General features: G+C 28.5%; 4 protein-coding genes across 4 annotated transcripts; 3 read left to right on the plus strand and 1 right to left on the minus strand.

Annotated features, from left to right (window-relative positions):
* The first annotated feature begins 1,621 nt into the window (after nt 1–1,621).
* Nucleotides 1,622–11,128, plus strand: LOC122523962 (putative fatty acyl-CoA reductase CG5065). Its single transcript, XM_043645958.1, has 7 exons — nt 1,622–1,968; nt 3,302–3,519; nt 8,516–8,755; nt 8,898–9,162; nt 9,466–9,768; nt 10,196–10,403; nt 10,479–11,128. The coding sequence occupies exons 2-7, from the start codon at nt 3,328–3,330 to the stop codon at nt 10,780–10,782; spliced, it is 1,512 nt and encodes a 503-aa protein (XP_043501893.1). The 5' UTR covers nt 1,622–1,968; nt 3,302–3,327; the 3' UTR covers nt 10,783–11,128.
* A 2,153-nt stretch (nt 11,129–13,281) lies between these two features.
* Nucleotides 13,282–21,109, plus strand: LOC122524069 (putative fatty acyl-CoA reductase CG5065). The gene is made up of 9 exons (XM_043646137.1): nt 13,282–13,583; nt 15,964–16,205; nt 19,187–19,350; nt 19,441–19,576; nt 19,669–19,868; nt 19,956–20,208; nt 20,287–20,477; nt 20,548–20,805; nt 20,897–21,109. The coding sequence occupies exons 2-9, from the start codon at nt 15,990–15,992 to the stop codon at nt 21,030–21,032; spliced, it is 1,554 nt and encodes a 517-aa protein (XP_043502072.1). The 5' UTR covers nt 13,282–13,583; nt 15,964–15,989; the 3' UTR covers nt 21,033–21,109.
* An 83-nt stretch (nt 21,110–21,192) lies between these two features.
* LOC122524070 (40S ribosomal protein S3a) lies at nt 21,193–23,094 on the minus strand. The gene is made up of 5 exons (XM_043646138.1): nt 22,971–23,094; nt 22,473–22,576; nt 21,939–22,261; nt 21,513–21,674; nt 21,193–21,405 (listed from the first exon to the last, which is right to left on the minus strand). The coding sequence occupies exons 1-5, from the start codon at nt 23,030–23,032 to the stop codon at nt 21,253–21,255; spliced, it is 804 nt and encodes a 267-aa protein (XP_043502073.1). The 5' UTR covers nt 23,033–23,094; the 3' UTR covers nt 21,193–21,252.
* Nucleotides 23,095–23,561: 467 nt separating this feature from the next.
* LOC122524193 (transmembrane protein 185A) lies at nt 23,562–25,475 on the plus strand. The gene is made up of 6 exons (XM_043646323.1): nt 23,562–23,799; nt 24,070–24,415; nt 24,500–24,799; nt 24,884–25,007; nt 25,083–25,308; nt 25,382–25,475. Exons 1-5 carry the CDS (start codon nt 23,762–23,764, stop codon nt 25,292–25,294), a joined length of 1,020 nt encoding a protein of 339 aa, XP_043502258.1. The 5' UTR covers nt 23,562–23,761; the 3' UTR covers nt 25,295–25,308; nt 25,382–25,475.

The raw sequence follows: 25,475 nt of genomic DNA on the forward strand, positions 1-25,475 counted from the left end.
TAAATGATAAATTGATTTTTCTAAGAAGATACTTTTGGATTAATGTGTCAGTTTTACAATGGATACAATGTATCCATTTGTATTTCTTTTTAACGAATCTTCTAACGAATCTCTTAGATCATTAGAATCGATTCAGTATTCAATATATTTGTAATACTCTTTATAATAAAAAATATTTTTGCTAGTATTAATCATTGTTGTAAACAATTTTTGATGCATTCATACGTAATATTATTAAGATGAACAGATAAATTAATACGTTTATTGATCTATAAAGATGTATATTTTCTACTATTTTATTATATTACATATTTTAAATATAATTTAATAATTATTTAAAGTTTTCTTCTTATTGTAAAACATTGAAGATTTATTTAGTTTATATATTTAATAATAGAATTATATTTATCATATGATAAGAATCTACAAAATATTATTTATCGACGGGAACACGTTTACTACCTTATCTACTGTTGACTCAGCAGAGTTTAATTTGCTTATCAAGATAAGGTACACGTATCTAGCTTACACAATCGATAAGAAAGATGCTGAATAAACAAAAAAGCGGAAGAGATTTATTATTAAACGAAATTTATCTTTTTTAAACAAGAAATTTCATAATTCTTTTTTTATTTATATAAAATGAGATAATGCAGTGTCAAGTATAAATAATATTTTTTGTTACTTGCAAAAAATGATTTTACTATTACTGCGCTGTTATCATTGTTGGTATTTTTTGAAAAATTAATATTTCCAAAATTAATATTTCATATATCATCGTTGTAAAGAAACTTGTCCTGATGAACAGTAAAAAAGTATTAAAATTGTTAATATTATGTAATCAAAGTAATCCATTTGTCATAGTAGATGGTAAAAAATATTTGACTAGGCTTCTCCGAAATGTTTAATTCGAAAGAGTTAACTTCTTTAGGAAATAATACATTGAGATAATGAAAGTCACTAAAAAGATATTAAATTAGGAAGGGACGAAGTTAAATAATCAAACTTAATCGAAAATCATTTAAGATAGAAATGAATAAAACGAAATTTGATAGTATGTTGTAAAACGGCTGAAAAGAAAAATCTGACTCCTGCCATGTTAGGATAATAAAAAAAGAAATAATCGTTTTTAGGGGAATCCTGCGAGCGAGAATAATAAAAAGAGAAGAAATTGTTTTAAAAAATGGAATTTCAATGCAGAGTTGCGGTTTAATATAACAACGAATTAGGGAAATCCCAAGGTAAGATGACAAATAAAAAAATAAAAAGATAAAAAATATAAAAAGACGAATAAAATCATAAGCATACCTTTCACGTAAGTTGGATAAACATGAGCGAGCCAAGCGTCAAGGGCGTACAATGAACTCTGTAATACAGTAAAATTTAGTAAATAGGTAACATGATGCACGGAGTAGATCATGCATGAGGGGATAATGGGAAATTACGGTCATACGTAAAAAAGAAATAGAAAAGAGATAAATAAATAAAAGAAGAAGAATGAAGGGAAACCTTCTTACAAGTTACTTACCATCTCCAAGTATCAAGGTTAACAACATGTTGGTGATCGTGATAGGTGGTGGATGTACAGTAGTAGATTGGAATAAAGCATCGCGTGGAACCAGAATTTTCTCTCAGTTCGTTTGTGAGAGCGTTGAGTATTAATCATTAAGTTCGAAAGCACCCGAGACTTCGGTTTGACTCGCGTGTTTTTTCGATCAGTCGTTTTCGTGCAGAGTTCACTGACGGTATCCAAATCGAGTGGTCGTTGCTATTGTAGACTCTTTTCTCTTGGAGGAATCCCATTAATCGAGTTACATTTTTTTTCTTCATCTTCGAAACCGGTTGTTTGTTCAATTCGGCTACGTACAGCCGAATAATAAGAATAATTCTTTTTGAGACACTCTCGTTTTTTCTTTTGACAGTCTCGCAAGGTCCACCTCAGTTCTTCTTTAACGTCGAGTGAAACAGGTACGTTCAAAGGCATTTTTTCAACCCTTATTCGCACACACATTTTTCCTTTTTTTATTATTTAATTTTTAATTTATTATTTTTTGTTAATATATATAAAAAGTATATAACATTTGTAAATGTGGAGAATTTTACAATAATTTTTATTTATTGCAACGACATTGAATCTGTATTTTGTCTGTGAAGGAGTAAATTTTGTAAAAATAACATATATAATTTTATTTTAAATCGTGCATTACAATTTTTTGAAATAAGGAAAAATACTTTTCCCTATTTAGTAGCGAACGAGTGGTCGGACAATGAACATAAAGAAATAAAAATGATCGTATGGATAAAGAATTTGTCCGATTAGTCGTTGTTCATGCTAGATAATTTATTCTGTACACGCTTCAATTCAAGATCAAGTTTATGTGATATTAAGTTTATATTATATGAATTATTCATTAAACAAAGTATGCCTAAATATTATAATTTATAAAATAATATTTATAAACAAGTATTAAAGTACAAAAAATTGCAATGATACAATGGCGAAAAAAGAAATATGATTTTTTTATATACGTACGTTTTTTCTTTCTCTCTAAAAAACGTTCTTTCTTTTTGATCATTTAATATATATTTTAAAGGTCAATCAATTTCTGCTTGTAACGCACACGTGGTCCGTTAAATATTACAGTTATTTTAAAATATAAAAAACCTTGAGAATAAATTACTTTCGGTAATCCGCAAAGCTTCTTTTCCTTTTTTTTTCTATTTTATTTTTTAATTCGGAATGAAAAGGTACGAACAGATATTTCATGATCGATTTTAAAAATAAGTATCAATGATTTTGAAATCTCGAAGGGAAAAATTTTGAAAGTGTACTAAGTTGATTTGTCAATTATTTGTTGTTAACTCTAGCAATATGCGTACCACCTGTGTAATTACCTGTCATAAAAATTCATTTTGCGAAAAAGCAGGAAAAATATACTTAAGTCATTTACAAAATAAACGTCTCAATTATCTCGATGGGAAAATACTTTTTCTATCATTAAATATATTCTTTTGTAGTCTGTCTTGAATATTTTTCAACGTTTAATTAAATAATAAAGAAGATTCGTACCGTTTTGATCAATAAAGATAAATCTTGTTTAAATATAAGAACGGTATGAACTTTCTTGTTTATATATGTAATGCATTATCAAATTAAATGTGTGTTATGATAATGCATAGCAAATGTGTACGTATATAACAAACGTAATTTAACAATCAATACAAAGTATAAAAGCTTTTCTTTCTTCTTCTTTTAAGTTAACATACTTAATATTAATATTTTGTACGTGTGTTGTTTTAGTTGTAAGGAGTGAAGAAAACAGAACAATGGATACAATACCGACGATACCGGAATGGTTCAAGGACCGAAAGGTTCTTATTACCGGTGCTACCGGATTTATGGGAAAAGTAATGATTTACAAATTATTAATGAGTTGTCCGGACATTGGGAATATTTTTCTCATCATTAGAGGAAAAAAGGGTGTGGATACTCAATCAAGATTGAAGATCATCACTGATGTAAGTTATTCGTATGAAGTAAGAAAACAATATTTTAAATTTCGTTTAATGTTTTTTTTTCCTCATCGATTATATCAATTAACATATAAATAATCTATCTCAAAAAATCAATAAATTATAATTTTTAATTAAAATAAAGAAGAATTCTTAAAAGAGGAATCAATAAAAATTAATTGTTAATAGATCTATTAACTTAATAAACGTTTGCACCATTAATCACAGCTAATGTTGCCGGTTGCGCCAGGGAAAAAAGATTAAATGAAATGAAATAAATGAAATTAAAAAAAAAAAAAAAAAGGCAGAGGAAGAAGAATAAAAAATGATTAGTCGGATTAAATAAAAATGAATGATTTAAATGATCCACGAAATAACGTGAAAGCTAAATCACATTTTATAATTTTCATATTAAATAAAAAACGACGTAGCACGAAAGTATGATAAATGATGGGGGAGATGAACGTTTAAAAAGGAAGTAACGAAAAGATTAAATTTAAAGATGAAGTATTGAAACGTAGATGAGTTATTGGGGTTTTATGTAATATGTATCGATTATATTGGAACCAGAGGAGAAAATTTTTTAATTTACAAATAAATTGCTACATAGTTAGGAACGAAAGTGAAACTCGGACTACTTATAATAGTTGTGAAATTTGTTTAAGAAAAGAAAAAGAAAAAAAGAATCATAAGACCAAAAAAAGAAAAAGCACACACACACAATTACGAAAGAAAAGAAAAAAAAACAAATCATCCTTAGACCTGTTTAAGATGATTTGAGTATCCGGGTGCCAGAGTACCTTTTTTTCGTTCTTTCTTTTTTTTTTTTTCCTTTACGAAATATTTGTTTATTTGGTTTCACTTTTTACCGACTATTTCCATCCTAGAAACTTAGTTTCACATTGTACATATTTACAATGTTTGATATTCAATGATGTTGTAATAAAATTGTTAGATGCTTCGTCATACGTTGTTAATGAAGTCGATAAAATGTCTAAACAATGATCTTTCTTTATCACCCCACATGTTTTACGACGATTTGTAATTTCCGTACGATTATTTCCTCATCAATTTGTCTTTCTCCTATGTCATTATCTATTTGTGCACGCGAGGTATTTTCACTTTTTTAAAAATACGAAAGTGCATGTTCTCTTTATTGCACAATTAGTAAAACATACAAATTTGAAAAAGGAATAGAGTCAAATAAATAGAAGCGTGATATTTAATCGATAATGCAGCAATCATCTCGTCGTTCGATAAACTTTTTCAAACTTTCATCAATGACCTTGTAACACTTTCTCGATGGTCTATAATCCATTTTCTAAATAAGAAAATGAATTTTACGAGATAGCCTTTTTCAAAGTAATATTTATTTTTTTTCTAAAATTTGTTCCTTTCCATTGGTTACCCTACACGTTGATATCCGCGTGTACGTTAGTTTATTCATTCAAGAGAGTGGTAGAACCAGTACGGACGTAACAAAGTGCGGGGAATGCGCTTACAACACACTCTAACAAGTTACTAGCTAGAAAATAATCTTTTAGTCTCTCCTAAGTTTCTCTGTTATGTTAGTAGTGGCATTTCTTTTCTTTGAAAACCTAATGATTTATTCTACGTTTCTCAAATATCTTTTTTATATTTTATTTTTTTAATATCGTAAAAAAGTAAAAGTTCTTTCTATTCGTTCATTGAAATCTCTTCACAATACCACCATCATTGATTTTATATCCTGTGTAACCAATAAACCCGTATTTATTTGTAAAAGATAATCACGTTCATTAATAATTATATAATTTGACATTTCATATCATGTGTATATACATTTATCGTATGGAGAAAAGAAAAAAATAAAGATTCTTTGGACACGAGTACGTGTAAGTAATTATACTACGAAAAATAAATGAATCAAAGTGTATGGGAAATGGGACAATTATTATTATTAATGAAATTATGACGTCTCTTAAATGATTCTATCAAGTTTTAATATCACGCTAATAGCCATTGGCTTATATTACACATGTGCCATTATTTCTAATGCGTTTATTACTTTTCTACAATAACTTGAAATAACGTGATAATTGACAATCATTGTTTTTTTTTTCTTTTTTTTTTTTTTTTTTTTTTTTTTTTAATTTACATATTAAAAGATCCTGTTTTAAGATAAGAGATTCAACAAAATAATTTTATTACGTTGTATTTCGTTAACGTATATTAATTAATTATACGCTAATGTTTATGTATTAATTCTAAGCAAACAGAATTAATTATGTAAAAACTGACATTTCGTCGTATTAAATTACTTTTGAATTTACGTTAGATAAAATAGATAATCGAAACAACTTGTTTGTTTTAATACGATGTTGTATCATTCATGTAATTAGCTGCCATATTCTTCGATAAGATAATATTAATGTATTTTTTTTTTTATGCGCAGTTAAAAAAAAAGCATAGCTTAAAGATTATTTAATTATATTTTTTAATGAAAACTAATTGGACAAGTAATTAATAATATTTTATGATTGACGTTTCGAAAAAAAAAAGAAGAAAAAAAAAATTAAAAATCATAATTTATTCTATCCTTCTTTTTGAATATGTTTTTTTTATGTTTTATAACATATTCGTTACTTCTTACAATTATTGTTTAATACATTCATCAAATTATTTGATGATTATCGTATCATTTGTAAGGAAACAACCAATCCTGAGATTTTTATTCCGTAGAAATAGAAAAACTGTCATTAATATTGATAGTTATCTATCATAAAAAATTTATTGATGCCAAAGTCATATCTCATGAATTTATGTAATCATTTCTAGTAATTATTCTTATAATAATCATTATTTATTCCTTCCCCTTCCTCCATTACTTCCTCTTTACCATCTTTCCTTTCTAAATAAATTTGTAATAAAATGACTGTTTAATAATGTTCAATTTTTAACATAGAGAAAAAAAATTGCATAGAGACAGAAAGAGAGAGAGAGAGATATAGGAAAGGGATAGTAAAATAAAAATAATTAGAATTCAAGGACAATTCGTAAAAAATTTATTTGGATCTTTGATATTTCTATAGATAAAGTTGTCCAGAATTTCAAAGATTTAACTTAAACGCGATGAATTATTTATGAATTAAAAGTTATTCGATCATCTTTTTACAATCGAAATTCAAAAATAAAACAAAATGATAATTAAAGAAAAAAAAATGTGATTTTAACCGAAATTAGCTTTCCAATTTGTTCTGTTTATTAAAATTTTTATTTGCGTCATAGATTGCGTAACACCAAACTGATTTGTAATGGGTACTATAAATTCTAAAACCGGACCTGCATGCATACTTTTACTTGAATAGTTGTACTCTTCGTCTATTAAATTTTTATATGCATCAAACATCGTTTTATTAAGATAAAAATGTAAAGTACAACAAAGAAAAAATAATAAGATGATGTTAAGCAAACTGATTGCAATGGGGGTACCATAAATTCTTAAACCGTGCCTTCGTACATATGTAATATGTAATTTCTTATGTGTTAGACGGTTACATATCAAACACGAAAAAAGTATCGTATGAAAGTAAATTCGATCTTGAATTATATCATTCCTTCTTACCGGTTTCGATCTTGTCACATGCGAATTGGATTATTTTCTAACTTGAACACGTATCTATCAAAGGTATTAAGATTGAGGAATAACATTTCTAATCCGACATTTTAATTTAACGATCGAAAAATAATGTCAATTAACAAATATATTTTGTAACATTAAAACCATCCAAAGTTTCTTTGGACATTTCTAAGACTACGGGTCCAATTAGGTCATCAAACTCTCCAATACTCATCTTTAATTCATGTTTCTTAAGTAATCTTCTTTCGAGAGATTTGTTGACGATCGTAGTTAGACACAACTTCGATTAGAAGAAGGTACCGACTTTTAACATAATCTTTCATAACTTTTGCTTTTATGCAAACTACATGTGTACATTCGACACTATTTTCATTGTTATATAATTGTTTATTTTATAGGTTTTATTTTTATCTCTTTCTCATTTTATTTTTTACGCGAAACATTTAATTGTCATTGATGGACAATGAATGTGTTTTTTTTTTTTAAATGTAAGCAAGAAAACCAAATCTTATAAAATTATTTGGACGAGAAAATTCGTTCGATATATTAAATAATTGATTACAAATCATTTTTTATCCGTATATAATATTTTAATATAATATTATTACAATATATAGATATAATAGAAAAATGATTTAAAGAAAACTACTGTTTGGAATCTTAAACGATTTAAAAAAAAAAAAGTAGGTGGATCATGTAGTGCTTGAGAAGAAAAGTGAAAGCGAACGTTTAGCCTCGAATTCGTCTTTACGTAGTTCATAATATTGTAAAAAAGAAAAAAGAAAAAAAACCAAGCTTAATAAGGACATCAGAAATCGAATAAATAAAATGCAATTATTTGAAAAAAAAAAAAAAAAAAGAAATAATCTATTTTACTTTCACGTAATTGTTATTTAATTTGAATCTTGTTTTATTTATAGTTTTGAGAACAAACTGATCGTTTAAGAAATTGTCTACAGTTGGATACAAAATAAATTTGTACGAAAAATGGGAGAGTGAAAAAAATCATCGGATCATGTTTCATAGATTTTTAGTATAGCACATACGAGTATACGAATGAGAATGAATCTCGATGTTCTCAATATGGAAGCGGTCCTTTCACATTTTACGTCACTAACCTAAGTTACGGACCAGTTAATTCTTCGATTAAGAGGCGAATGCCATAATACACCCCGAACTTCGGCATATTTTCCCAAGAATAACCTTGATATTATATATTTCTAAATAACACCTCAGACCAACGTCCATTAGTAAGATCTAAAAAATTACTAATATCCGAATTATTTCTACGAGCTCTGACCTATTTGCATTTAATTAAAATATATAAAAAATATATTAATAAAAAAAGATATATCACCGAATGATTTTGATTATATTTTCTAGGGTGAACCATTTCGCGAGCTACGAGAAAAGTATCCGGAAAGATTGAAGAAAATAATTGCTATACCCGGTGAAATAACGATAGATGGATTAGGTTTGACCGAAGCTGACAAGGAAAGATTATTGAAAGAAATTTCTGTGGTATTTCATACGGCTGCAAATGTTAAATTTGATCTTCCATTGAAGACCGCAGTGAATACTAATACGAAGAGTACCATGAATGTTTTAGCATTAGCTAAACAGGTAACGTGGAGTATATGTAAAAACAAATATAAACGTATGATAAATAATTCTCGAAGAATTTTAATAGATCATAAAAAGAAGATTTCTTTTCGTGAAAGTAATGGACGATAAAACACGAGAAATGGTTTTTTGTCTTTTTTAGATGCCTCACCTTGAGTCCATCGTACACGTATCCACGTCATATTGTCAGTGCGGCGAGGAAATATTAGAAGAACGTGCATATCCAACAGCAATTTCGCCAGAAAGTGTAATATCCATTGTTAACACGATGCCTGATGATGTTCTAGACGCAATGACACCTAAATTGCTCGGTGAACAACCGAATACTTATGCGTTTAGCAAATCACTCAGCGAGGATCTTTTGTACAGATCTAATTTACCTGCTGGAGTTGCTCGTCCCTCGATAGGTATGATGATATCCTTCATATAAATAATTCCCCGTATAATACGCTCGTATATAGAACAATCTAATAAAAAGTATTTCTTTTGTACGCGTACTCGTTGCACGGATGACTCGTATATGGGTCGGTAATAACGAAAGGGTTAAGCCGGTATTGCTTGAAAATGAAAGAAGAATATGTAAAACAGAATGCATTTTTCAAGACGCGTTAGATCAAAAGTATGTTGCAGTAATGCCGTGTTATTTAGGAGTTACCTATACTCTATTATTTCCTTTCACTATTAGATTATTCATTTGATTATGATTTCAGTGATAGCATCATGGAAAGAACCGACACCAGGTTGGATCGATAATATAAATGGCCCAACCGGACTGATGATTGGTGCAGGGAAAGGTGTAATACGTACGATGCTTTGCAACGGGGATTATTTGACGGATTTAATGCCCTGCGATATTGCTGTCAATTCAATTATAACTTTGGCTTGGCACGTTGGTTTAGAAAAACCCGAGAAACCTATTTTCATGAATGTCACGGAAAGCGGAGACAATCCTGTAACTTGGAACGAAATAATAGAAATTGGAAGGAAACAAACTCTGAATTATCCATTTTCTGGTAAGCAATAAATAATATTGTTTTATTTCGTTTCGAAGATATGATGAATACATGATGAAATATTAAAACACGATGTTATTTTTGTGTATACGTTGCGAGGAGCGTTGTTAAAACATGATTTCTCGTAATCAATTTTGTTCTGACCAAACAATTCATTATTTCTTGATGGAATCACGTAGAGATAATCTTTCTTTTATTTTCTTTTTTTTTTTAATTCTTTTTATTTTTTATTGATACTCGTTACGAGCAACACTCATAATAAAAGATAATTTAGAACTAATCGACACATAATTTCATATCTCCCTCTTTGTAATTTATCCGGGTTAATAATTATTATGTCACGTATATACTTTGCTGTATTGTATCATATACATATATATATATATATATATTGATGAATGTTAGGTTCAAGTATTTGTATTTGCAGGACTGCTATGGTATCCAGGTGGAGGCGTAACTACATGGAAACTCTTACATTGGTTTACCGTGTTATTCTTGCATTTTATACCAGCGTATCTTTTAGATGCTGTTATAGTTTTAACTGGAAATAAACCATTCTTAGTGAGAGTCCATCAAAGAATCACATATGGTTTAGAATTATTGCAATATTACACAACTAGAGAATGGATATTTTTGTAAGTAGTTTTCCCAAAAGTTATAACTATTGTAGGAATTAAAAATATTTTCTTTTCTCTTGACTTTTTTTCTAGAAACGAAGTAAAGACAGATTTGCAAAATCGTCTTCGTCCGAAGGACAGAGAGACGTTCTTTATGGATACTAAAGCCATATCTTGGGACGAATATATGAAAAATTATATTCTAGGAACAAGAATGTATTATTTGAAAGATGATCTTTCAACCTTACCTCGTGCGAGACAAGTTTTATCATATTTTTATATAGCCGATTGTGTAGTGAAAATTCTTTTTGGGATATTTATCGCATGGATTATTTATTCTTGGATGAATACATCAAATGGAGTAGCCGCGGCGTTAATTGAGAAGAACGAAATCTAACAGTATTTCTATCTTATCGATTTAACATTATTTGTTTTATTAATTTAGTAGTAGTAGCTGTTTTATCGATTTAGTAGTAACTACCTTATCGACTCGATATTATCTGTTTTACCGACTCAGTAGCATCTGCTTTATCGGCCGGACATTATCTGCTTTATCGACTCAGTAGCATCTGTCTTATCGACTCGATGAAATCTACCTTATCAATTTGATGACATTTACTTTACCGACTTATAGTATCTTACAGTTTCTTGATGTATCATCAAGAATCTCAATATTTATTAATAAATAATATCTTTCTTAGAGAGAAAGAGAGAGAGAGAGAGAGAGAGAGAGAGAAAGAGAAAAAGAGTGTGTTCAAGGAAAATCTAATTCAAAATAATGTTATTTGTTTCAAACAAGGAAAGATATATAAATTCTTCCACTTGGTGACCTTTATTGTTATATTTTTTGTAAACATATTGTATCTTGTATTATTTTAAGTAAACATTTTGTATATATACAATTTATGTAATATGTTACATATATGTAACATGTGTGTTGTATTGTTTTTGGATATATAATAAAACGAATTCTCTTTCGATACGAAGTCTGTAAAAATTTATTTCCAATATGATATAAAGATTGAACACGATGAGTGGAGTAAAAAAATGTCTAAGGAAAGAGAAATAAAAAATTGAAAGGACGCGACGTGACTTTTGACAGACCTCACCGCGAATTATTTCAACGTCGTTTTGAAATGTGTCGAAAGTAAGTAAGCACATATTTCCCCTCCCTTTTCTTTTTACAAATAGGTATAAGGAGGTGTACAAAAGTACATATATACATACATGAATAAGTAAGTAAATGTATATATATATATATATATATATGTAAAATGCAAAGTTACTGTATGAGCACATGAACGGCAGATAATGAAAGTGAAATTGCGCTAACGAGGTCGCATATATGCGGCTTTGAAAGATTCGATATTCGAGTTTGTATTCTCTTTTTTTTTATAGTTTTTGTTCTTTTCCTTAATTACTCTACCCTAAATCGTTGCTTTTATTTTACTCGTTGTCTTTTACCTTTCTTTTTAATGATTACGCGTAATGTTTTATATAAGATAGTTTTAATCGTATTCATTATTCGTCTGAGTTATAAAAAATGAACAATTACTGTTATTGAATAATTGATATTAAGATAATAGAATAAAGAAAATTGTTGTTGCAACGTAAGAGATAAAATTTAGTTTATGACATAACTTTCTAAGATCACGAAGGATCTTAACTGTCATCTTTATTGAATTATACTTGCGAAAGAAATATCCTATGCATTTTGGAAAGACGATTAAAGTTTGTTTTACAATTAGTCGGTTAATTGTGCGTTTCGTATTGGATAAATAATTTCATGCGGTTTCCGAGAATATTTAGTTTAATAATGAATATTCAATGAACCGTTTCTTTGAACTTTTCGTAGCGAGCATCACGTACGTCCGTCATGCACCTTTGTAATTATTGAAATGTAATTGAACGGGTCGTTTAATTGCTACGAAAAAGAAATATATTATTGATATTTTATTTTATTTAACGATAACACATTTCTCGGAAGATATTTAATTGTTAACTGGCACTATTATCTTTGCGTCTACTTAAGACAAAAAATCTTCAGAAGGGGAACTTCTTATAAGATGACGATGCAAACGTTTTTATAATACAATTTTCTGTTCAAGGCTTAGTTTATCACATAAATCTCGTTTTTCTTTCTTTTAAGGTACTTCCTAGTTATCTTGTTTACTGATCTATTAAATTTATTCTATTTAAGAAGAAAAACAAGAGGAAATTATAATGATTATGTAAAAACGTGACATGGTTATTGAAAGATTTTGTCGAAATTATAATAAATCTTTCTGTGCACGCGAAGAAATAGAGAAAACAAAATAATAATGAAATCTTTATTTTACCATTACTGTTTATATAACTTCAACTTTTAAACGTTTCATACTTATATTATAACATTAAACATTATTATTTAACTAATAATTATGTAAATCTAAGAAATACGATAACTCGTCATCTACTGAAAGCAATCATTATTATCATCTATTTTTTCTTACTCCTATTATAAGACCCTCTTTTTTAAACATTCTATTAACTATCTAATTTATTCATACCAAAGATAAATCACAGATCAATATCAAATAATATCATACATATATGTGTGTGTGTGTGTGTGAATATCAAATAATAATAAAACAAATTCAAAAAAAACCCTTGTTAATTTAGAAGAAATAAATAAATAAGGATTAGGAGGGTGGAACCAGTTTCAATATTCCTATAATTAATTAAACTGGACATTATACAATCGTATCGGAGAAAATATCGAAAAAATCAATTCGGCCTTTTCCAAGATGGCGATAATGACGCAAGTATTAATGGTGGAAGGAGTAGAATGGTGTGACCTAAACTTTATTATATTTTCTAGGGGATAAGTGGGAAGGTATCTGGTGGATGAGCGTGTTAAGCGAAAAACAGTGGACTTAGAACGCTATGCTTTGCCAGTCTTTGACATACCCACTGTAAAGAGTATCACGAGTGACGAACGACACACAAAACTTGCATTAGTTCGAAAATTTTTATCTTTTTTTTTTTCATTGACTTCATCTTCGAAGATTAAAATAATAATAATAATAATAATAATAATAATCGCGTCTTCAATACATAATTCACAATTAAATCATCGAAATTTAATTTCGTTCAACGTGTAGTTATCGAACTGTGTAAATTTTCCAACGATATCGAAGGACTTGAATTTTCTTTTTAGTAAGTGTGTTCTCGATTATTTATAATTTTTTATTTAACAAATAAAAAGAAAAAACAAAAAAAGAAAGAAAGGGAGACGAAGGTTCACGTGTCTAATTGAAATTGTTCAAAACGTCATACGAATGAAAATGATTTTATACATGATACGAATTATAAATGTTGAAAATTTAGTTCATGAAATCTTTTTAAAAAATATAATATTAGCTGCGTAATACGTACACTGTTTGTCGATCGTGTAAGAGTGTCAGTGAATAGAACGATTGTTGATTCACGACTTTTATCAACAATATATGCATAAAAACACTTATCTTTGGCCTAATTACAAGTTTTGTCGTCTCTCTCTCTCTCTCTCTTTTTTTCTTTTCTTTCTTTATATGCATAAAATAGTCTTATATAAAATGATAATAATTATTATATAATATAATATACAATTACACTGCGCTTATGATTATTTTTATATCAAATTTTTCAAATGTTCAAATTATATAATAATTATTACAATATATATATACGTGGGTAGATTGATAAGTTTTAAATTTGACACGAAAACAATTGTTTTCCCGGTCAAATTGACTTTTATTTAAAAAAGAAAAACAAACCGAAAAATGTCGAGACTAAAAATTTGTAAAAGACACACGTGTGTCAACGTGCATTATATTTACAAATGCATAGAAAGAATGAGAGAAAAAAAATATCGTCCTAATTTTCATGGTTCATTATTTTTAACAACCAGTTATGTAATGAAACACGCGTGCAAATCAAACTCACGGAAAAACGTACACGATACAATAGAATTAGAATTAATTTAACATAAGAGAGTATGTCATAAGAAAAAAAAAAAAAAAAAAAAGCAATTGTGCGTCTTACGTGAATTTTTGATTTCAATTGCACCGAAGTTTCGTCGACAATTAATAATGCGATTTGTTATTATAATAATTCATACGTATTGTTTGTTTTTTCCTTTTTATTTGTGTACGGGACAGGTGTTGCAATCTTTGAATAAATTTATTTGTTAGAATATTTTTTTTCTAGATTGATTATTTACGTATTATTATTATTATTATTATTATTATGATATCTTAGTCATCGTGCGTACGATAAAGAACGGGAATCAGGTAATAGCTATGCAGTTTGTTTAATTATTTCTCGCCTTGCTCAAGAACTTCAATTTAAATATATGTAGCGTAATCCAATGACTCGTACCTTTCTGCATTGATATTTTTATTTCTCTTTCTCTTATGAATTTTCTTTCATACTTCCTTATCTAAAAGTCTTTCTTCATTTTCTATTTTTCTTTTTTACTTACTTATTTACTTAGCAAGTTCGAGATCTTAACACATATTATGCGTGTATATGAAAATATAAGTACGAAAGTACGCAGCTTAGAACATACACGTTGCACAATTGATTACTTTTAACTTTTAGAAATCGTAACGGAAGGAAAACGTTAAAATCACATTGACAAATTGATCGAATCATTTTTCATTTATTATTAATTTTTTCATTTTATTATTAATTCTGACATTGACAAATATTGCACTCGTGCTAAATTATAAACTGAAGAAAATAATGATGATCAAAATAGGAAAATGAACGAATTTATCCTCGTACGATTAATTTTAAAGTAAACTTTTAATATTAAAACGTATAACAATTAGAATTTATTCCTAAGAGAAGCATCCATCTTTTATTACGAATTAACTGCAATGGACTGTATTGTCAAATCTAACGTTTGCTGAAAAATCATGAGAATAAACTTTGTAAAAAAAAAAAAAACAAACCATAACCGAGTGTCCACTTTCACCGTTCAAATGAGAATAAATATGGTTCAATCGTAAATAAAAAGATGAGTTATTAAAAATAAAAATCTGTAAAGACGTATTGCAATCGTGAAGAAATAGTCGCAGTTGACTGAACGAAATCATTAACCGGTGTAATGGAGATAGGAAAAGGGTCAACTATTTGTTTTATTCATAAACCATTGTCATTTTCATTACGAAACTTGATTATTTTTATCGAACGGACGTGTTCCCTTATTTCCATCTCTCTCTCTCTCTCTCTCTCTTTTATTTGTTAACGTAACTTGATAAGCTTAATAAGCTTTGGTAATTTTTAACGAGCGTGACCTAACTAATTTCAGCCTGTGAAAAAGAAAATAAAGACGACAATCGATCCATTGTTCTTATACAATTAAGAAATCAACGATAAGTTCGTTCGATCGAATTTTTAAAACACGAGAATATGTTTGATTAATCGATTCTAATGAATAAATAAAAAAAGATGCAGTCAATGTTTACTTTTTTTTTTTTTTTATAAAGTGGAATAAGTTTCTATTATTTGGTATCTGATTTTTGAAATGTTGTACTTTTATTTTGTTTAGAAGACGAAAAGAAAAATCAAATCGTAATGGCGGAAACAAAGATAAACGACATTACGGACAGAATACAAGAAACTTTCCGAGGTCAAAATATTTTTATAACAGGTGGAACAGGATTTTTAGGAAAAGTGTTGCTCGAAAGATTTTTACGTTCATTTCCAGGAATTATACAAATTTTCATACTCGTTAGACCAAAAAAGGGCAAGGAACCTAAAGAACGTTTGGAAGAGATCTTCAAGTCACCGGTAAGGTTTATTTCCCTTTTTCTTTTTTTTTTTCTTTCCATTCGTAATGTTAAATAAATTGAATTATTTAATAAGCTGATTCATCGATCGATACATTTCATTAAATACGGGCCTTCCGTGTTTGACCATTTTCTTTACATTCTCTATGTGATAATAGCATTGCAGCATAAACTTTGCTAATGCTTGTTATGTACCTACAGTTTCGAACAAAAGTATAACCAATCTTAACAAATATCTCCACGAATAAAATCCGTGAATTTCTACGAAATATAATCCCTCTTTTAATTTGTTGTTTGGTTTTTTTTTTCCTCTTAGGCCTTGTTTATTTAACTACGAATTATTTGTAATCATTTTAAGCTCATTTAGCTCGTTAAATAAATTACACAACACAGTTTCGACATTACATACAAAGAAATATATTTTAAAATGAAAATAATTAAATAACGAATAATAATTTGCAAATAATATCGCACAGATAAATGTTATTAACAAATAAAATATCCATTAAACATTTTTGTTCGGCACTGTAGGATCGGATAAATTTAGAAAGGAACTTGAAAGTGACCGTACAATTCGTTTAAGACCAAATAAATTTCTTTATGATGAAATAATAATCATTCTCGCGGAAGTAACGGAAAAGAAGTTAAAATATACCCCAGACATTTATTATGTCTTTCGAAATAAAAGAATAGGCTACTCGAAGATCAAGTTAAAGAAATAAGAAAAATGAATGAAAGCAAGAAAGAAAGAAAGAAAGAAAAAGAACCAAAAAAATTAGGTCACAAACTGTAACAACAAAACCTTCGTACTTCATTTTTGTCATAATTACGAATTATACCAATTTTAAACGATGGCATGTCATTTAAACTTTCCCGAAACTTTCGACAAAATCGAGTAAGTGAAAGTTATTGTGCATATGTGTGTGTGTACGTATTGTAAAGTCATTGTAAATAAATGCATCCGTAAAAACGAAGTCAAGGCAAAGGTATTCAAATGAAATTGTAACGAGAATGATTATTATTATTATTATTATTATTATAATAATTATCTTCCAATTATTTATTATTTAACACCGTAGAATAAAAATCAAGCCCCCGTGAAAATGATTTATTCGTACTACTGGGCACAGGTGTATTATATCATATCTTGTTTTATGGTTACCATAGCAGAACATTTTTCTTTAATGAGATATCACCGTTACATATTCGTGTAAAGTAATAGTAATGATCAAATTATTTAACCCTTTTATTACCAGTGACCTATATAAGGGTTGGTCATGCAAAAGCCTCGTATCAAATACTGACTCATATAAAAATCGTACGAACGAGTGAAATTATTATATATGAAACGATATTCGCGTTGAAACATGTTGTAACGAAAGAATTTAAACTAATACCATTTATCTTCTCATTACTAGAAATCTAGTTATTTCGTAACGCGAGTACTATTTCATTTAATCGGAATAAATATAAAACCAATTGAGATACTCTACATGAAATGGATTTTAAATATTATTTTGCAATATGTAAAATACAAATGGTGTATTATAAAAATCTTTATCCATATGCATATCATCGTGAAATATTAAAATGTCAATTTAAAGTTAATAATAGAATCTTCAAGAGAATAACTTTTGAAAGTATAATTCGCCTACTCAAATCCGTAAATGTAATAACATCTTGCGTGTGTATGCATTTGTGTATGCATTTATGTATCTTAATACGTATGCCTATACACCTGTAGATAGTATTGTGTCTTTTACATTCAGCAGGTTTATTACAGTTGGTATAAAAGATGTACATCACTTTCAAACGAATTATAAAACGCGTGTTGTTAAGGGAATTACGGGATTGACCAAAGGGTCAGAAAAGAAAAATAAAATAAACTCTTTCGAAACTGATAACGATCAACTTTCCTTCATTAAAAAAGAAAAAAAAAATAAATAAATGTTCTAGTTTCAAATGTTAAGTATAATTGTATGATGAATAATAATTAAATATTTGGATTTTTTTAAAACACTACAATTACAAAAAGCCAATTAAAGAAACTGTTTTTAACGGCTACTACGATCCGTGAAATTTTATATTATTACAAGCTTCCTATTTATTATTCAATTAGTAAGTAAAACGTTTTGAATATCGTTAAAAAAAGAAGTTTGGCTAGAAATTTGTATATGTTTTTCTTTTGTTTTTTTAACGGATGCATTGTACGAACAATAGTATTTATTGAAATTCTACATGATTGAAATTATGAGAATGAAATTTCTTCATTGAGTTTATTAGTAACGCTTTTTGCTTTTCTATTGCGTTAGATCATCCATACGTTCTCTAATGTGTCTAATGTAATTATGTTATATTCGTTTCTATCTTGCATTGAATGTTTTTTTTTCTCTATTTCTTTTTTTTTTTCAACGCGAAATTTCATTTCAAATCATTAAAAATTATACTTGCGAATAAGTGATATTGGAATCGAAGAAAAATATTTTCTATACGCACACAAAAACGTGTCATGATTTAGAAATAAAATACTTTTCGCACAACACTCATACACGCATAAATTTAATTTACGATCATTTAAGTTTGACGAATAATATTTGTAAGCATTTAAAAAGTATACGCGAAATGACGAAAGTAGACTTTTACGATTTCTATCGCATCATTTCTATGCATCTTACAATTAGTGATGAAACTGTACTGTAACCGACTTACAAACTTCCAAACACTTTCTACGGATTTTACAATAAATTTTCTTTCTATTTTAGTATCTACAACATATCACTGTTGTGTCAAAAATATGAAAACAAAAATAAAATAAAAGTGAATTGGCCATACGTAAGACATATGATCGATCATTCTCCTTTCTCTTGTAAAATACGGCAGAAAACATGAAATATTCTTGGAAAAAATTACGATTTCATTAATTTTGCATAATTTCATTTATAATTGATTGGAGATTAATGATTTTTCTACATAAATTTACAGATATTCGACAAAGTTCGCGAACAAAGAGGATTGGAAACAATGCACAAGGTGATAACACCAATACCAGGAGACGTAATGTTGCCGGGATTTGGCATTTCAGCAGAAGATAAAAAAATGTTAATTGACAAAGTTACCATCGTTTATCATGCAGCGGCAACCGTTAGGTAAACGTTTAATTTATTTCTCTTTATGCATTGAATGATAATAAAAATATTATTACTGACTTTCCCTAATATTTTTCTTATTTTTCTAAGATTTGATGAGATGTTAAAGAAAGCGGTATTGTTAAATACACGTGGTACGCAACAAATGGTAGAATTGGCGAAAAAAATGAAGAATTTAATATTTTTCGGTTACATTGGTACTTCCTATTGTCACCTCGATGAAAAAGTATGTATAAATAATAGAAACAAAAATTATATTATAATTAAGCCAATGAATTATATATTATTAATGATAATTTACCTCTAAATTGTTTGAAGTTATTGGAAGAAAAATTTTATCCACCTCCTGCGGATCCTCATAAGATAATAAAATGCGTCGAGTGGATGGACGATGAAGTTGCGTCTGCTATAACAAAAAAAATCTTAGGTAAAGTACCAAATACCTATGCCTTTACAAAGGCTTTGTCTGAAAGGATTATTGAAGAAGCTATGCCACATATTCCAGTAGTCATTTTAAGGTAAAATATCTTGAAATATTTGATTGATTTTTATTTTTTAATTAAAGGGAAGAATCACACACAATCGTAATTATTATATAATTATAGACCAAGCGTTGTTATACCTGTTTGGAAAGAACCACTACCAGGTTGGACAGATAACATTAATGGCCCGACAGGTCTTCTAATAGGTGCTGGAAAAGGAGTGATTAGGAGCATGTATTGCAATGAAAACGGCTATGCAGATTATCTTCCTGTTGATGTATTAGTAAATGCAATTCTTGCTTGCACATGGAATTTTGTTTACTGTAAAGATCATGATAAAAGAATATACAATCTTACTAGCAGTAGCGATTTCAAAGTAATTGTTTTAATTACTTGGTCATACTTCAATTATTTATCAGAATTTTGTATAATTAATTATAAATAATATATCTAGGTTTCGTGGAGGGAAGTAATAGAAATTGGTCGTCGTGTAATAGAAAAAGTACCTTTAAATGGAGTAGTTTGGTACCCAGGTGGTAGTATGAAAAAATCACGTCTTTATCATGACATTTCCGTGTTTCTATTCCATACGATTCCTGCTTACTTTATTGATGCAATTTTATATCTTGCACGTTACGAGCCAATGTAAGTGATAAATCATTCAACAGTTATCAATTAGATATGATTACTATCTTTTTTTCTTTTGTTTTTATAGCATGTGTCGAGTTCAACGTCGCATACAAAAAGGATTCGAAGTGTTCGAATATTACGCCAATAATCAATGGGATTTTATTAATGCAAATATAAAGGCAGTGACGAATAAATTAAATGCAAAAGAGTACGACACATACTATTTGCACGGAGATGACATGGACACGTACAAATATTTCGAAGATTGCGTACGTGCTGCAAGAATTTATATTTTAAATGAACCTGCCGAAACTTTGCCAGCAGCTCGTCGACACATTAGAATGTAATGTATAATTTTAGATTTATATTTTATATAGAGATTTAAATAAGTGTAATTTTATATTTTCTTTTATCCTTAATTTTTTCTTTTACAGAATGTATTGGATAGACATATTTACGAAGATTCTTTTCTTTGCATTGACAATCTACCTGCTGTTTTCATGGTTTAGTGGTTTCGAAACATTTTTTGAAAACAGCTGGACTAGTGCAAAAAAAATATTACCTTTCTAATTAGACCTATTCCTGGTTTTATAATTACTTTTCTACTGTTTTGTATTATAATGTGACCAAATAAAAATTCTACGTTATATTTCTGTCTCCTATTTTCTTTAAGGCCAAGTATCATTTGTATTAAATGTATATTCGAAATAAAGTCAGAAGAACATTTCAATTATTTTTCTACATAGAATCGTAGTTTTTATTTTTAAGAAATCTCATAAGAATAAAATTATTAAACTGATTCTTGTACAGGAGGTTCATAGCCTTCAGGTCTATCGACCTTAGATCCACTTTCTCCAACATCTTCGCTTTTACTTCCACCACCATCACCGTGTAATTCGAGTAATTTACTCAGTTCAAATCGTGGCTTTTTTAGAACTTTAACCTAAAAACAAAGAGATCAAATAATTATTACAAATTATTTGAAAGATCATTAATATATTTCAATATTTCATTTTCATATAGCATGTGTTGAATTAATTAGATTGATACCTTGCGAATGTATACATCATGGAGTGGATATACGCTCTGCGATACTTTCTCAATGTCTTTAGCCATCGCATCAGGCAATAGCTTACTAACAACACCTTTCAAGTCGCTCTTGATAACATCGTTGGTAATATTATCAACCATTTTTTGACGAATTTTTTTTACCTACAAATTCATTGAATATTAGTCAAACATAAATATAATAATACTTTTTGAATAATGTACATTTTAATATTGTAATTGTCGCAACTACAAATATCACTATTTCTTTGTTCAGAAGTAGTGTGGTAAGAGAGCGCCTTTTTATATTTGCAACTTTAAATCATATTTATAGATAAATATATATTTTTGTATAAATATATATGTATCTTAGTTGCAATGAGGTCATGGTATTTGAAATTTACAAATTTTATTACTGAGGCAACTCACCTGGGAATGTTGAGCATAACAGGTTTTCCTTGTGCTCATCTGATCTTTGTTTGTAAATCCAATGCAGAAAACTCTCAGTAAATAACCGTCTGTTGTTTTTACATCGACACTAGCTTCAATTAAAGTTTGCCATTTCTTAACCATGGATCTTAACTTATCAGTCGTAAGATCCATGCCATGGAAGTTGGTCAAGACATTTCTGCCCTGAACATCTTCTGCAATTAACCTAAATTTTCTGAACGATCTTTCCGCATCATTGTCATCTTGCAGATCAGCTAGAGAAACCTCAAATACACGGAATTTTAAACCTTCCGATGCAATTTCTGTAGAATAAAAAGATAGTTGATATAGAGATGTATTAAAATAAGGGAAGAATAGTTTAATTTCAAGTATTGATTGAATATCATTTAATAATACTATCATTGATGTAAACAAAAAATGATGAAGCAGATAAGTGCTAATTTTAACAGATCTTTTCTTTAACGAATATAACTTATAAACGTGTAATTATAAAAATTTAGAAAGTAATCTTACTTGTTCCTTGAGTCCTATTTACTAATGTCTTTCCGACATGACGATTTGTGAACATCGAAGGAGCCTTCACATCATACCAATCTTTTCGCGTAAAAGGATCAACGCTGAAATAAAATTGTAAAAGAAAATATAATTTATATATTTACATGCTAACATATTTATTCAAATATGATAGCATAGCAATAATTTAATTATTAAAATTAACCATTACTTTTACTAATTTATTACCAATAAAGCTCTGCAAATTATACGATTTAATTTTCAATCTTAAAATACAAATAATATCTCATAATATATTAGAAAAAGCGCATTTATTATTTAATAATATATTAATCATTGCAGTGCAAGCATTGCAAGCATGAGATTATTAAAGGCTAGGTAAAGACATAGGTAATCCATCGAAGAAAATAGCCATCATGAAAAATAATTATTTAAGTAATATATATTAGGATACTTAATTAAATAAAATTCATGAATATTATAATATTATTTACTTACATCTTCTTTTTAACACCTTTTTTACCACCTTTAGACAGACCCTTATTTTTACCAACCGCCATGGCTGAATTGTACAGTAAAGAGAACAACTTATTCCTTAAAGAGGAAGTAGCAGCGCGAAGTATTACCAACCGAAAAAACGATATCTCGCATGGCCATTGGTCGAAACTACGTGAGTCATTAATTTAAATGCAAAATTATTTGATTGCATAGAGAATTATAATAGAAACAATAATAAAACACATAATTAAGTAAATTAAATTTAATAAAGGATAAACATTAAAAATAGATGAAGTTTTACTTGTAAAACATACAGATTATAATTTTATATTGTCCATATATAAAGAAATATTTTGAATGTTTTATTTTTTTCCTCCTAATCTTCAAAAGATTCTAGGAGATTATTTGTATAAAATATGTCCTGATATTTAAAAGATTGATAATATTCAATTATTAGATAAAAATATATGTATTTATGCAAATAATAAATAAAAAAGTATTGTATACCCATGAAGTTTCCTACTATGATTATCGTATATCGAATGGGGATATATCAGCTTGTGATGTTGGTAATATTGACGATAGAAGTGATGGCCTTTGGCTATTTTCAGTATGTTCCAAATTTTGCATAGTATGTGGTGTAATTTATTTTTTATGCAGGCAAATGCACGAGGAACTATCTGTGATTTTCCGCAGTAGACTGCGCGATAAATGAAAGATCATTCGTGGAATGTATAGACAAATAAATATTATTGAAAAAGATTTAATCTTTGGTGGCAGTGCTGACAAACATGAATCTGCAAACACTTTTTCAAGATTTCAATCCAAGGTAATCTTCCTCTTGTCCTTATTATTTAAATCTCTTGAACTTATTCTAAATTTATCATCACTTGATTCTTTGTTATACGTTTGTGCGAACACCAGCAAAAGAAATAATTATTTCTATGGTGTTTAAACGATATCAAAGAATATAATAAAATATTAATATTAAATTTATGTATTTTATATATTTTTAATAATAATAATAAATGTTTGAGTAGAAGAACGAGATTGTCTTATAAAATTTATTACTCATACATTTTTTTCTTTAATTTTATAGCAAATTTTTGGTCTATTCATGTTTGATGATATTTACTGCTTTGTTCGCTCTTCGATTGGATGGTTTCATAGAATGGAGCTACTGGACAATATTTAGCCCGATTTGGTTTTGGAAGGGTATGGTAATATTGGGTGCTACCATTGGAAGTTATGTTTGGTGGAGACATCCACATTCAAGATTGGAAGGAGATGCCTATGTTCATTACAAAGCAATGTTGATTACTTTGGCATTACATTTGATCTTGTTAATGTTCGAATTGTTAGTATGCGACAAACTGGAATCTGATAGGCATTTATGGATATTAGTCTTTATACCGCTGATTTTCATCTCAGTTGTATCTATAGCTGTATGTAGTATTTATATGTTTATTTACTTACTACTAATTATATTATATTTATATATATCGACTTTAATCATCTTTATATTTTAGGTTTGCATTTGGGCTGTGAAACACGATAGGTCTTTTGAATTAGAATTATTTTGCGCTGTCAATGTATTGCAATTTATTTTCTTGGCACTAAGACTAGATGGCTTTATTACTTGGAGTTGGGAGGTGGTGTTTGTACCTCTTTGGGCACTCCTTTGTTTGTCTCTAGTTGCTGTTCTATATGCAATAGTGTTCGCTGCTGTTCTATTAAGAACACCTCAGATTAATGCGAGACAAAGGCGGACATCTTTACACTCAGCGCTAGCATATACATTTCTTGTTGTTCCAATTTTAATATTTCAAGTAAGTAATAAGAAAATAAATATATTATATATCGATTGTTTAATGTTAAATTCTTAAATGTTAATTATTGTTTTATTTTATCAGGTACTGTTAGCTAATAAATTGGATGGTGATATTTCTTTAAATTATACAACAGTGGCGATGCCTTTACTCATATCTCACATAACACTTATTTTCATGTCTTTTGGAGCAAAAGGAGGAAATAGATGTAAGCGATATTCACATGTTGAAACATTTGTAAATTTTTAATTGATCTGTTAAAACATATCTTTGTTTTTTACAGGGTGGTTTGGTATTCGGAAGGACTTTTGCCATTTTCTGTTAAGCCTATGTCCATTGCTTCAAGAGTATGGTAACATTTCTTATCAACCAAGAGGCGAACAAGATCAACCGCCATCCGAACCAATGGTTAGTGAGAAGAATGAGAAGCACATAAAGAAAATTGACCTAACTAAACCTGTAGTGCCTATAATTTCTATAGATATGCCCGATTGATCGAATTGGCCTAGGTATACATATGTTTCAATAATCTCATTTATATATTGGATTAATATTTCCAAGATAACACGCCTTACATTACAGAATTTATCTTGAATATTAATACATTCTTTTCAATGTGTTACCTGTGAGTTGCCATGTACGTAACATGAAACTGAAAGAGAGAAAGAGAGAAAAA

This window comes from Polistes fuscatus, unplaced genomic scaffold (assembly GCF_010416935.1).
Source record: "Polistes fuscatus isolate 324 unplaced genomic scaffold, CU_Pfus_HIC Scaffold7, whole genome shotgun sequence".
NCBI lineage: Eukaryota > Metazoa > Arthropoda > Insecta > Hymenoptera > Vespidae > Polistes > Polistes fuscatus.

What these genes read in the sequence shown, in the direction of transcription:
- LOC122523962 (XM_043645958.1), top strand. Translation starts at nt 3,328, where the DNA reads ATGGATACAATACCGACGATACCGGAATGGTTCAAGGACCGAAAGGTT. An exon ending in AGTTGCTCGTCCCTCGATAG is followed by an intron (nt 9,163 to 9,465) that starts GTATGATGATAT and finishes TTATGATTTCAG; the next exon opens with TGATAGCATCATGGAAAGAA. An exon ending in ACTAGAGAATGGATATTTTT is followed by an intron (nt 10,404 to 10,478) that starts GTAAGTAGTTTT and finishes CTTTTTTTCTAG; the next exon opens with AAACGAAGTAAAGACAGATT.
- LOC122524069 (XM_043646137.1), top strand. Translation starts at nt 15,990, where the DNA reads ATGGCGGAAACAAAGATAAACGACATTACGGACAGAATACAAGAAACT. An exon ending in CATGCAGCGGCAACCGTTAG is followed by an intron (nt 19,351 to 19,440) that starts GTAAACGTTTAA and finishes TATTTTTCTAAG; the next exon opens with ATTTGATGAGATGTTAAAGA. An exon ending in CTAGCAGTAGCGATTTCAAA is followed by an intron (nt 20,209 to 20,286) that starts GTAATTGTTTTA and finishes TAATATATCTAG; the next exon opens with GTTTCGTGGAGGGAAGTAAT.
- LOC122524070 (XM_043646138.1), bottom strand. Translation starts at nt 23,032, where the DNA reads ATGGCGGTTGGTAAAAATAAGGGTCTGTCTAAAGGTGGTAAAAAAGGT. An exon ending in AAAGGTGTTAAAAAGAAGAT is followed by an intron (nt 22,577 to 22,970) that starts GTAAGTAAATAA and finishes ATTTTATTTCAG; the next exon opens with CGTTGATCCTTTTACGCGAA. An exon ending in AAATAGGACTCAAGGAACAA is followed by an intron (nt 22,262 to 22,472) that starts GTAAGATTACTT and finishes TTTATTCTACAG; the next exon opens with AAATTGCATCGGAAGGTTTA.
- LOC122524193 (XM_043646323.1), top strand. Translation starts at nt 23,762, where the DNA reads ATGAATCTGCAAACACTTTTTCAAGATTTCAATCCAAG. An exon ending in TTCCAATTTTAATATTTCAA is followed by an intron (nt 24,800 to 24,883) that starts GTAAGTAATAAG and finishes TTATTTTATCAG; the next exon opens with GTACTGTTAGCTAATAAATT. An exon ending in AGCAAAAGGAGGAAATAGAT is followed by an intron (nt 25,008 to 25,082) that starts GTAAGCGATATT and finishes TGTTTTTTACAG; the next exon opens with GGTGGTTTGGTATTCGGAAG.